The sequence below is a fragment of the Anolis sagrei genome, chromosome 5, assembly GCF_037176765.1.
Source record: "Anolis sagrei isolate rAnoSag1 chromosome 5, rAnoSag1.mat, whole genome shotgun sequence".
NCBI classification, from domain to species: Eukaryota; Metazoa; Chordata; class Lepidosauria; order Squamata; family Dactyloidae; genus Anolis; species Anolis sagrei.
The window spans coordinates 199,886,030-199,898,100 of NC_090025.1; the positions used below are offsets into that span (position 1 = coordinate 199,886,030).

Genomic DNA, 12,071 nt, shown 5'->3' on the forward strand with positions numbered 1-12,071 from the left:
AAGGGCTTTAATGGGGCTTCTTTTTTGACTTGGGGGATGGTTGGAGTTTTTACATAGGTGATGAATTGCTTTTAAAATAGGACATGCAACTTGAGCCCAGCAGGAAGCCAGGGCCCCCCGAAGAGAAGTTCTCAAGGATTTTCCACCACAAATGGTCTTCAGATGGCTCGTGAAGTATAACGAAGTCCTTTATTAATGAACAATCCAACAGAAACTTCTCTTGTCTTCAATAAAGTTAAACAAATGCTTCCAGGCTTTATGCAACAAGTGGCTTCCTAATCATGTCCACGAGGGACAGGCAACTGTCTTCAATAACTGTTTCTTTACGTTAAGGAAAATCCCCTTTTAACTTCTCCCAGGCTGACTGTAATCTAAGCCTTACTAATGTGGGCTCCGCTACCGGGTCGAACTGCATCTCAAGCACCGAGTGGACCTACTAGTAAGGCCGGTAGATTCTCCAGCTGGAGTTCTTTGGTCTTCCAAACTGTTTACCCTCCAAAATTCCTTAAAACTTTAGGGCTGCTTCCCTGGAAATCTTTGGAAATCTTTGGATACTCTTAAGTGTGTGTAGGTTTTCTCTAGACTGTGTGGCACACTTGTTGATCTGGTTCGTGGATGACGAGGACATCTAGAAAAGGCACTTTTCCTTCATTTTATTTTTCCATGGTGAATTGGATGTTTGGGTGGATGCTGTTCAGGTGGTGCAGCATCCACCCAAACAGACCTCACTACCTCTGAGGATGCTTGCCATAGATGCAGGCGAAACGTCAGGAGAAAATGCTTCTAGACCATGGCCATATAGCCCGAAAAAACCTACAACAACCCAGTGATTCTGGCCACGAAAGCCTTCGACAATACAGCAAGAATGTTGCTTTAGTTGGGCTGTGTAATCCTTCAGTTCTTCACAGAATCCTGTGTTCAGAAAATGCAAAGCAGGACAACACACATTAGCACACCATGGATATCTGCATTCTTTGTTTTGCATTTTCAAAATTTTTTATTTACTTTTGAACCAAAATTAGTATCAGAATAAAGGAGAAAGGGGTTTGCCCTCCTGGGAAGCTTGCATTCGAAGCGGATTCTCTGTCCACAAGGCACAGGGCATGCTTTGTTTTGTATTTTTGTGTTTCATTTACTTTTGAATACAAATTAGTATTAAAACGAAGGGGAAAGGGATTTGCCCTCCTGGGAAGCTTGCATCTGAAGCGGACTCGCTGTCCATGAAGCATTGCGCACACAACATTGTCAAGGGCTGATTCGGTGTCCCGGCGGCATCACTGCCGACTGCTGCTTCCGGCCAGGGACCGTATCCCGGGCTTGGTGACCGGCAGGGGCGTGACCAGGCAGCTCTCGAGGTACTCAAAGACGGTGTAGGGGTCCTGGTCGGCGTTGACGAAGAGAGCCTCCTCGTAGAAGTCCTCCAGGTCGCACACCTGCCGGTCGTAGACCTCGGTCTTCTTCTCCACCCGCGGAGGGGCGTCTCGGGGGTTGCGGCGCAGGCGGAGGTGGATCTCCTCGTTGGCCGGAGGCTTGAAGATGGTGTGGTAGCGGTCCCCGGAGACAGGGTCGGTGGCCCGCTGGCAGAGGCGCTGGGCGGCCACCTCGGTCGGCAGGTGCAGGAAGAAGACCCGGTTGGGCTCCAGACCCGCGCGGCGCAGGAGGTCGGCCTGGTCCACGTCTCGGGGGAAGCCGTGCATCACCCACCCGCAGGCGATGCAATCCGGCTGGGCCAGGCGGTTCCCCAGCACCCGCAGCGCCACACTATCACCCACCGGGTACCCGCTCTCGAAAGAGGGCTTGATGAGCTCCCCCAGCGCCGTCCGGCCGGCCACTTCCTCCCGGAGCAGGTCCACGAAGGAGACGGGCACGAGGCCGTACTTCTGGGCCAGGAGGGCCGCCTGCAGGCTCTTCCCGCTGCCCGGCGGCCCCAAGAGCAACACTCGTGGCGAGAAGGGCGCCTCCGAGCGGAAGCGGCTCTGGACGAAGCTCAGGGCTTGGGCGAAGACATCGGCACAGGGCTGGTCAGCGCTGATGATCTTGTGGTTGTCCGGATACGTCCGGAGGAGGTCCGGGATGTTGCGGTGGCTCTCCAGCAGGCGTTTGGCGGTATCCTGGGCGGAGGTGCCCTCGGGCTTGATGAGCCGCTTCTGCACGGTGAAGTCGATGGGCCAGTCGAAGGTGGTGTGGTAGACCTCTTGGGTGACCGGGTCCAAGCGCTTACCCAGGTTCCGCTCCACGAGGACCATCTCGGGCGCGTCCAGGACCACCACGTGCCGGGGGGCGACGCCCAGTGCCTGTAGCAGCCGGGCTTGGGCCCGTGTCTCGGGGAAGCCGTCCAACACCCAGCCCAGCTTGACGCAGTCCACGTCGGCCAGGCGGTCCTCCAGAAGCGCGGCCCACAACTCGTCCGAGACGCTGCCCTGGCGCTCCTGTTGCTGGAGAGCCTCACGAGAGCGGTGGAGGAGCTTGTTCTTCAGGAGCTGCTGAGGGTTGAGGTAGGTGGCACTGAGGTGCTTGCAGAGCCAACGGGAGATGGTGGTCTTCCCCGCGGCCGGCGGGCCCAGCACAAACACCGCCGGCACCTCGTCGTTGTCCTTCTTCAGGTGCTCGATCATGAAGTCGATGGGGTCCTCCGGCCGGAAGATGAGCAGGGCCTCCGCCATGTTCTGCATCAGCTGGAAGACCTTGTGCTTCTCGGCGTAGACCCCCATCACCGGGGGAATGCGGTGCGGCCGGGTCGTGGCGTCCATCGCTGGTCCAAGGCTCAAGGAGACAGGCTCTCAAACAGAAGAGCATTCCGAGGTTGCCTCAGAGACGCTTTGTGATGTCACCATTGGTGGAACTCAGGAATGCTCAGCCATGGACTGGCAGGTGAGCGGACAGGTGAGGAAGTGGGCGGCCCTTCCAAGGTTGCCTTCTCTGAAGATCCAAGCCTGCCTGTTCAGGTTGAAGCTGAGAAGGAGGCCTTCGGAGCATCCGTAGGCTGAACCGGAGCAGAGGGCTGTCCAGATCATCAAAGGCCCTCTTTTCTGCACCTGAGACAGCTCTTCCAGAATCACAGAATCCTAGTGTTGGAAGGGACTCCCAAAAGCCATCCATCCAACTTTGCCTATGTCAGACCACACCTGAGGGACCGCCTCACCCCTTACCAACCCCAGAGATCCCTCCGTTCTGAGGACCAAGATCTATTGGAAATCCCCAGTGTCAAGACCTTGCGTCTAACAGCAACCAGACGCAGAGCCTTCACAGCAGTGGCACCATCGCTCCGGAATACTCTGCCATCCGAAGTCCATGCCTTGCGGGACTTACCAGCTTTCCACAGGGCATGGAAGACATATCTGTTTCGACAGGCCTTTGATATTTGATATTGCTATTTTTAAATTGTTTTTGAATTGTGTTAGATTTTAGCCTGTTCTTGTAAGCCGCTCCGAGCCCCAGAGGAGTGGCGGCATAGAAGTTCGAATAATAAATATATAAATAAATAAATATTGTGTCCAATTCTGGGCACCACAATTCAAGAGAGATATTGACAAGCTGGAATGTGTCCAGAGAAAGAGGACAACTCAAATGATCCAGGGTCTGGAGAACAAGCCCTATGAGGAGCGGCTTAAGGAGCTGGGCATGGTTAGCCTGAAGAAGAGAAGGATGAGAGGAGACATGATAGCCACGTATAAGTATGTGAGAAGAAGTCATAGGGAGGAGGAGGGAGCAAGCTTCCTTTCTGCTTCCCTGGAGACTAGGATGCAATGGAGCCATGGCTTCAAACTACAAGAGAGGAGATTCCACCTGAACATTAGGAAGAACTTCCTGACTGTGAGAGCCGTTAAGCAGTGGAACTCTCTGCCCTGGAGTGTGGTGAAGGCTCCTTCTTTGGAGGCTTTTAAACCGAGGCTGGATGGCCATCTGTCAGGGGTGATTTGAATGCAATTTTCCTGCTTCTTGGCAGAATGGGGGTGGACTGGATGGCCCAGGAGGTCTCTTCCAACTCTTTGATTCTATTATTCTAGGATTGAAGAGATATTGACAAGCTGGAATGTGTCCAGAGGATCTGTAATTGGTTAAGTGGACGAACACAGAGAGTGCTCACTAATGCTTCCTCTTCATCTTGGAAAGAAGTGACCAGTGGAGTGCCACAAGCAGGGTTCCGTCCTGGGCCCAGTCCTGCTCAAGATCTTTATTAACGACTGAGGTGAAGGGCTAGAAGGCAGGATCATCAAGTTTGCAGACGACACCAAATTGGGAGGGATAGCCAATAGTCCAGAGGACAGGAGCAGAATTCAAAGGGATCTTGACAGATTAGAGAGATGGGCCAAAACTAACAAAATGAAGTTCAACAGGGACAAATGCAAGATACTCCACTTTGGCAGGAAAAACGAAATGCAAAGAGACAGAATGGGGGACAATGCCTGGCTTGAGAGCAGTACGTGTGGAAAAGATCTTGGAGTCCTCGTGGGGAGGAAGGGGAACATGAGCCAGGAATGTGATGTGGCGGCAAAAAAAGCCAATGGGATTTTGGCCTGCATCAAGAGGAGCCTAGTGTCTAGATCTAAGGAAGTCATGCTCCTCATGCTCTATTCTGCTTTGGTTAGACCACATCTGGAATATTGTGTCCAATTCTGGGCACCACAATTCAAGAGAGATATTGACAAGCTGGAATGTGTCCAAAGGAGGGCGACTCAAATGATCAAGGGTCTGGAGAACAAGCCCTATGAGGAGCGGCTTAAGGAGCTGGGCATGTTTAGCCTGAAGAAGAGAAGGCTGAGAGGAGATATGATGATAGCCATGTATAAATATGTGAGAGGAAGCCACAGGGGGGAGGAGGGAGCAAGCTTGTTTTCTGCTTCCTTGCAGACTAGGACGCGGAACCATGGCTTCAAACTACAAGAGAGGAGATTCCATCTGAACATGAGGAAGAACTTCCTGACTGAGAGAGCCGTTCAGCAGTGGAACTCTCTGCCTTGGAGTGTTGTGGAGGCTCCTTCTTTGGAGGCTTTGAAGCAGAGGCTGGAGGGCCATCTGTCAGGGGTGATTTGAATGCAATATTCCTGCTTCTTGGCAGAATGGGGTTGGACTGGATGGCCCAGGAGGTCTCTTCCAACTCTTTGATTCCATGATTCTATGATTCTTTTCCGCACCTGAGACAGCCCTCCTCTTCCATAAGAAAGGTCAAGCTTTTCCCTGACATTAAGCCCACTCGTGTCCGACTCTGGGACTCTGGTGCTCGTCTCCATTTCTAACCCTTCTCGGTGTTGGCCCCTCGACTCACTGGAGATCAGAACCGCCCCTTCTATCCTGACATTCAGGAAGCAGGTGAAGACGTGGTTATGGAGACAGGCATTCGACGAGTGAGCCAACACCCTGAGATATGGATGGAGGAGGAGGAACATCAAATTTAGTGGGACGACTGACCATTGTAGTGTATTTATTGAATGTAATTGCTGTTTTTAATGTTTTATTGCAATATGAAGTATGATGTTTTATTGACTGTATATGATATTATGGTTGGAAACCAGTCTTGAGTCCCTCAAGAGAGGTGAGAAGGTTGGTATACACCGCAATGAGTCGCCCTTAAAGGGCTGAGAATTGCGGTATATAAGCGGAGTAAATAAATAAATAAATAAGTATATAAAGCTTTTAAAGAAATAATAAAGAAATAAATAACCCGAAGAACCGGCCTTGCCCACAGACACCTCCAAAGCCATGTGGCCACTGGCATGACTGCATGGAGTGCCGTTACCTTCCTGCTGGAGTGGTACCTATTGATCTACTCCCATTTGCATGTTTTCAAACTACTAGGTTGGCAGAAGCTGGGGCTAACAGCAGGAGCTCACCCCGCTCCCTGGATTCGAACCTGCGACCTTTCAGTCAACAAGTTTAGCAGCTCAGCAGTTTAACCCACTGCATCACCAAGGGTTCCTCTTCCACAGAATCACAGCATCCTAGCATTGGAGGAGACTCCCAAAGGCCATCCATCCAACCATCTTTTGCCACAACCATGGCACTCCCAACAGATGGCCATCCAGCCTCTGCTTAACAACCTCCAGAGAAGGAGATTCCACCATGCTCCAAATCCTAGGTTTGGAAGAGATGCCAAAGGCCATCCAGCCCAACCCTATTTCTGCCGGGCAGGAAGACACACTCAAAGCTCTCCCGGCAGACAGCCATCCAGCCTCTGCTTAACAACCTCCAGAGAAGGAGATTCCACCATGCTCCAAATCCTAGGCTTGGAAGAGACGCCAAAGGCCATCCAGCCCAACCCTATTTCTGCCAGACAGGAAGACACACTCAAAGTTCTCCCGGCAGATGGCCATCCAACCTCTGCTTAACAACCTCCAGAGAAGGAGTTTCCACCATGCTCCGAATCCTAGAGTTGGAAGAGATGCCAAAGGCCATCCAGTCCAACCCTATTTCTGCCAGAAAGGAAGACACACTCAAAGCTCTCCTGGCAGATGGCCATCCAGCCTCTGCTTAACAACTTCCAGAGAAGGAGACTCCACCATGCTCCGAATCCTAGGGTTGGAAGAGATGCCAAAGGCCATCCAGCCCAACCCTATTTCTGCCGGATAGGAAGACACACTCAAAGCTCTTCTGGCAAATAGCCATCCAGCCTCTGCTTAACAACCTCCAGAGGAGGAGATTCCACCATGCTCCGAATCCTAGGGTTGGAAGAGACGCCAAAGGCCATCCAGCCCAACCCTAATTCTGCCAGACAGAAAGACACACTCAAAGCTCTCCCGGCAGATGGCCATCCAGCCTCTGCTTAACAACCTCCAGAGGAGGAGACTCCGTTGGGTTCCCAGGAATGCAGGATATTGCAATGAAACCCTACTTTAGCCCCGAATCCCCTGTCCTTGAAGCATTGCATTGCTCTCTCACCCAGTGTCTTAAACTGTATTTGTAATCTTTTGCAATTGGCCTGCCCACTGTGATGAACTTTCTGAGTTTTAATGTTCTGATTTTATATGGTTTGTTCTGTTATTTATATTGGCTTGTATTTTATTTTATTTTTATTTACTTTCCGTTGTGCTCTTGTGTTATATTGCTTCATTGTATTGCTGGGCTTGGCCTCATGTAAGCCGCCCCAAGTCCCCTTGGGGAGATAGAAGGTGGCGGGGTATAAATAAAGATTATTATTATTATTATTATTATTATTTGAAAAACCACAAGATGAGTCATAGAATCCTAGAATCAAAGAGTTGGAAGAGACCTCATGGGCCATCCAGCCCAACCCCATTCTGCCAAGAAGCAGGAATGTTGCATTCAAATCACCCCTGACAGATGGCCATCCAGCCTCTGCTTAAAAGCTTCCAAAGAAGGAGCCTCCAACACACTCCCTCCGGGGCAGAGAGTTCCACTGCTGAACGGCTCTCACAGTCAGGAAGTTCTTCCTCGTGTTCAGATGGAATCTCCTCTCTTGTAGTTTGAAGCCATTCTTCCCTTGCATCCTAGTCTCCAGGGAAGCAGAAAGGAAGCTTGCTCCCTCCTCCTCCCTGTGGCTTCCTCTCACATATTTAGACATGGCTATCATAACTCTGCTGGCTGTTGTTGTAGTAGTAGAGTCTGTAGGAGTGGTAGAGGGGGGAAACGAGGCGCCCAGGTGTGAGATGAGGAGCAGCAAAGGAAGAGAATTCAGGAGATACTTATGTCACCCACTGATAAAGAATCCTTTGAAGGTTTCTCCGAGAGTGAAATGAGTGAGGAGGAGGAAGGAGATACAGATGGAAATAGAGGCATTAAGAGGGTTACTCGAGAGCAGGAGTCAGACGAGGTGTACCAGAGAAAGAAGATCTGGGACATACTTACTTCTCCCACAGAGGAAGAGGATTTCATGGGCTTTACTGGGAGTGATGGGTCTGGGGGTAGTGGGGATGAAGAGGAACCACTGGATGGGACCAAGGTTCAGGAGATTCGGAAGGTGTGTACTCAACCAACGTCCAGTGACACTTTTGAGGGATTTTCTGGTGGTGGGGATTGGCAATCTGGTGATACCATGGAATCGTGGGGAGACCTAAGTCTTGACAAGAGGTGGATGAGTTGGAGGGATGGGCGTTGGTGCTCAGCTGTGGAAGCTAAACCAGCTGAGAGTGATGAGGACAGGGTGGAGGGCAGCTCATCATTGGATGATGAGCTGTAAGATAAATGAAGGCACTGGAGTGATAGAACTTGGCAGTAGGCAAAGTGTTGGTTTCGTGCCTTGGGTCTGGTTGCTGCTGCTTTCTTGTTGGGCTTGGGTCCTGGATCTGCAGGTTGCTGTTTTGCTTGGATTCTCATAAGTGCGGATTTCCCCTCTCTTTGACTTCGGATTGTTTTTGACGATGACGCTGCCTTTTGGACTTCGGAACTTTCAACTGGCATTTCTTCGACTTTGGACTGCTTCTGGATGATGGCTTCTCTTCACGGATTTTTGTTTGCTCATTACCTTTGAACTGTGTGATTTTGGTGTGTTTTGGAACAACTCTTGTTTAATCCGGATTTTTTTGCCAGTTTAATCCGGTTTATTTTCCAAGTTCGTTTTTCAAGCTGCAAATTGCTGCAAACTTTGAGTTTTGACCAGAGGCACTGAAGCAAGTGTCTCTGAGTCCTGTTTACTTTGCTTGAATAAACTATTGTTTTGGACATACTCCTGTGTTTGGCTCTTTAAGGCATCTGGGTTCCAACAGTTGTATTGGATCACACGTGTTCCCAAGTGTCTAGGACTGTGTGATGTATCGGCGAATAATGGGTGCAGATCCCAGTAAGGTGGCCTTTTGCAGGTGGCAGGTGGTGATTTTGTCTGTGCTGATTGTGTTTAAGTGCAGGCCAAGGTCTTGAGGCACTGCACCCAGTGTGCCGATCACCACTGGGACCCCCTTGACTGGCTTGTGCCAGAGTCTTTGCAGTTCGATCTTTAAATCCTCATATCGTGTCAGCTTTTCCAGTTGTTTCTCTATAATCCTGCTGTCACCTGGGATTGCAACATCGACAATCAATACTTTATTTTTTAACACAATTCTGAGGTTAGGAGTATTATGCTCCAAAACTCTGTCTGTCTGAATCCAGAAGTCCCAGAGGAGTTTGGCATGTTCATTCTTTGTAACTCTTTCCGGCTTGTGATCCCACTTTAGTTCTTTATCGCAGGCAGATGGTCTTTGTGGCACAAGTTCCAATGAATCCCCTGAGCAAGGGTGTTGTGCCTCTGCTTGGAGTACGTCTGTGCAATCTTCTTGCAGCAGCTGAGGATGTGCTGCTTCTTTGCAGAGTCTACATTTGGGATCTGTTGTTGACTTTTCAATTCTTGCTTTGATGGTGTTTGTGGCACAAGTTCCAATGAATCCCCTGAGCAATGGTGTTGTGCCTCTGCTTAGAGTCGGTCCGTGATCTTCTTGCAGCAGCTGAGGATGGGATCTATTGTTTCGCCTGCTTCCTTGCAGAGTCTACATTTGGGATCTGTTGTTGACTTTTCAATTCTTGCTTTGATGGTGTTTGTGGCACAAGTTCCAATGAATCATCTGAGCAGCGGTGTTGTGCCTCTGCTTAGAGTCGGTCCGTGATCTTCTTGCAGCAGCTGAGGATGGGATCTATTGTTCCGTCTGCTTCCTTGCAGAGTCTACATTTGGGATCTGTTGTTGACTTTTCAATTCTTGCTTTGATGGTGTTTGTGGCACAAGTTCCAATGAATCCCCTGAGCAAGGGTGTTGTGCCTCTGCTTAGAGTCGGTCCGTGATCTTCTTGCAGCAGCTGAGGATGGGATCTATTGTTTCGCCTGCTTCCTTGCAGAGTCTACATTTGGGATCTGTTGTTGACTTTTCAATTCTTGCTTTGATGGTGTTTGTGGCACAAGTTCCAATGAATCATCTGAGCAGCGGTGTTGTGCCTCTGCTTAGAGTCGGTCCGTGATCTTCTTGCAGCAGCTGAGGATGGGATCTATTGTTCCGTCTGCTTCCTTGCAGAGTCTACATTTGGGATCTGTTGTTGACTTTTCAATTCTTGCTTTGATGGTGTTTGTGGCACAAGTTCCAATGAATCCCCTGAGCAAGGGTGTTGTGCCTCTGCTTAGAGTCGGTCCGTGATCTTCTTGCAGCAGCTGAGGATGGGATCTATTGTTCCGTCTGCTTCCTTGCAGAGTCTACATTTGGGATCTGTTGTTGACTTTTCAATTCTTGCTTTGATGGTGTTTGTGGCACAAGTTCCAATGAATCATCTGAGCAGCGGTGTTGTGCCTCTGCTTAGAGTCGGTCCGTGATCTTCTTGCAGCAGTTGAGGATGGGATCTATTGTTCCGTCTGCTTCCTTGCAGAGTCTACATTTGGGATCTGTTGTTGACTTTTCAATTCTTGCTTTGATGGTGTTTGTGGCACAAGTTCCAATGAATCCCCTGAGCAAGGGTGTTGTGCCTCTGCTTAGAGTCGGTCCGTGATCTTCTTGCAGCAGCTGAGGATGGGATCTATTGTTCCGTCTGCTTCCTTGCAGAGTCTACATTTGGGATCTGTTGTTGACTTTTCAATTCTTGCTTTGATGGTGTTTGTGGCACAAGTTCCAATGAATCATCTGAGCAGCGGTGTTGTGCCTCTGCTTAGAGTCGGTCCGTGATCTTCTTGCAGCAGCTGAGGATGGGATCTATTGTTCCGTCTGCTTCCTTGCAGAGTCTACATTTGGGATCTGTTGTTGACTTTTCAATTCTTGCTTTGATGGTGTTTGTGGCACAAGTTCCAATGAATCCCCTGAGCAAGGGTGTTGTGCCTCTGCTTAGAGTCGGTCCGTGATCTTCTTGCAGCAGCTGAGGATGGGATCTATTGTTCCGTCTGCTTCCTTGCAGAGTCTACATTTGGGATCTGTTGTTGACTTTTCAATTCTTGCTTTGATGGTGTTTGTGGCACAAGTTCCAATGAATCATCTGAGCAGCGGTGTTGTGCCTCTGCTTAGAGTCGGTCCGTGATCTTCTTGCAGCAGCTGAGGATGGGATCTATTGTTCCGTCTGCTTCCTTGCAGAGTCTACATTTGGGATCTGTTGTTGACTTTTCAATTCTTGCTTTGATGGTGTTTGTGGCACAAGTTCCAATGAATCCCCTGAGCAAGGGTGTTGTGCCTCTGCTTAGAGTCGGTCCGTGATCTTCTTGCAGCAGCTGAGGATGGGATCTATTGTTCCGTCTGCTTCCTTGCAGAGTCTACATTTGGGATCTGTTGTTGACTTTTCAATTCTTGCTTTGATGGTGTTTGTGGCACAAGTTCCAATGAATCATCTGAGCAGCGGTGTTGTGCCTCTGCTTAGAGTCGGTCCGTGATCTTCTTGCAGCAGCTGAGGATGGGATCTATTGTTCCGTCTGCTTCCTTGCAGAGTCTACATTTGGGATCTGTTGTTGACTTTTCAATTCTTGCTTTGATGGTGTTTGTGGCACAAGTTCCAATGAATCCCCTGAGCAAGGGTGTTGTGCCTCTGCTTAGAGTCGGTCCGTGATCTTCTTGCAGCAGCTGAGGATGGGATCTATTGTTCCGTCTGCTTCCTTGCAGAGTCTACATTTGGGATCTGTTGTTGACTTTTCAATTCTTGCTTTGATGGTGTTTGTGGCACAAGTTCCAATGAATCATCTGAGCAGCGGTGTTGTGCCTCTGCTTAGAGTCGGTCCGTGATCTTCTTGCAGCAGCTGAGGATGGGATCTATTGTTCCGTCTGCTTCCTTGCAGAGTCTACATTTGGGATCTGTTGTTGACTTTTCAATTCTTGCTTTGATGGTGTTTGTGGCACAAGTTCCAATGAATCCCCTGAGCAAGGGTGTTGTGCCTCTGCTTAGAGTCGGTCCGTGATCTTCTTGCAGCAGTTGAGGATGGGATCTATTGTTCCGTCTGCTTCCTTGCAGAGTCTACATTTGGGATCTGTTGTTGACTTTTCAATTCTTGCTTTGATGGTGTTTGTGGCACAAGTTCCAATGAATCATCTGAGCAGCGGTGTTGTGCCTCTGCTTAGAGTCGGTCCGTGATCTTCTTGCAGCAGTTGAGGATGGGATCTATTGTTCCGTCTGCTTCCTTGCAGAGTCTACATTTGGGATCTGTTGTTGACTTTTCAATTCTTGCTTTGATGGTGTTTGTGGCACAAGTT

At 49.6% G+C, this 12,071-nt stretch overlaps 2 protein-coding genes across 2 annotated transcripts in view; both read right to left on the reverse strand.

The window, feature by feature from the left end:
* The window catches only part of PRRT4 (proline rich transmembrane protein 4), a 64,679-nt gene that overhangs the window by 11,920 nt on the left and 40,688 nt on the right, over nucleotides 1–12,071 (reverse strand). The gene's annotated exons all lie outside the window — the stretch shown is intronic.
* On the reverse strand, nucleotides 963–2,961 carry LOC132777308 (adenylate kinase 8-like). Its single transcript, XM_060779659.2, has one exon. The coding sequence runs from the start codon at nucleotides 2,748–2,750 to the stop codon at nucleotides 1,275–1,277; it is 1,476 nt and encodes a 491-aa protein (XP_060635642.2). The 5' UTR covers nucleotides 2,751–2,961; the 3' UTR covers nucleotides 963–1,274.

Bases quoted from the DNA above. Each gene is read 5' to 3' on its own strand.
- LOC132777308 (XM_060779659.2), bottom strand. From the start codon at position 2,750: ATGGACGCCACGACCCGGCCGCACCGCATTCCCCCGGTGATGGGGGTC.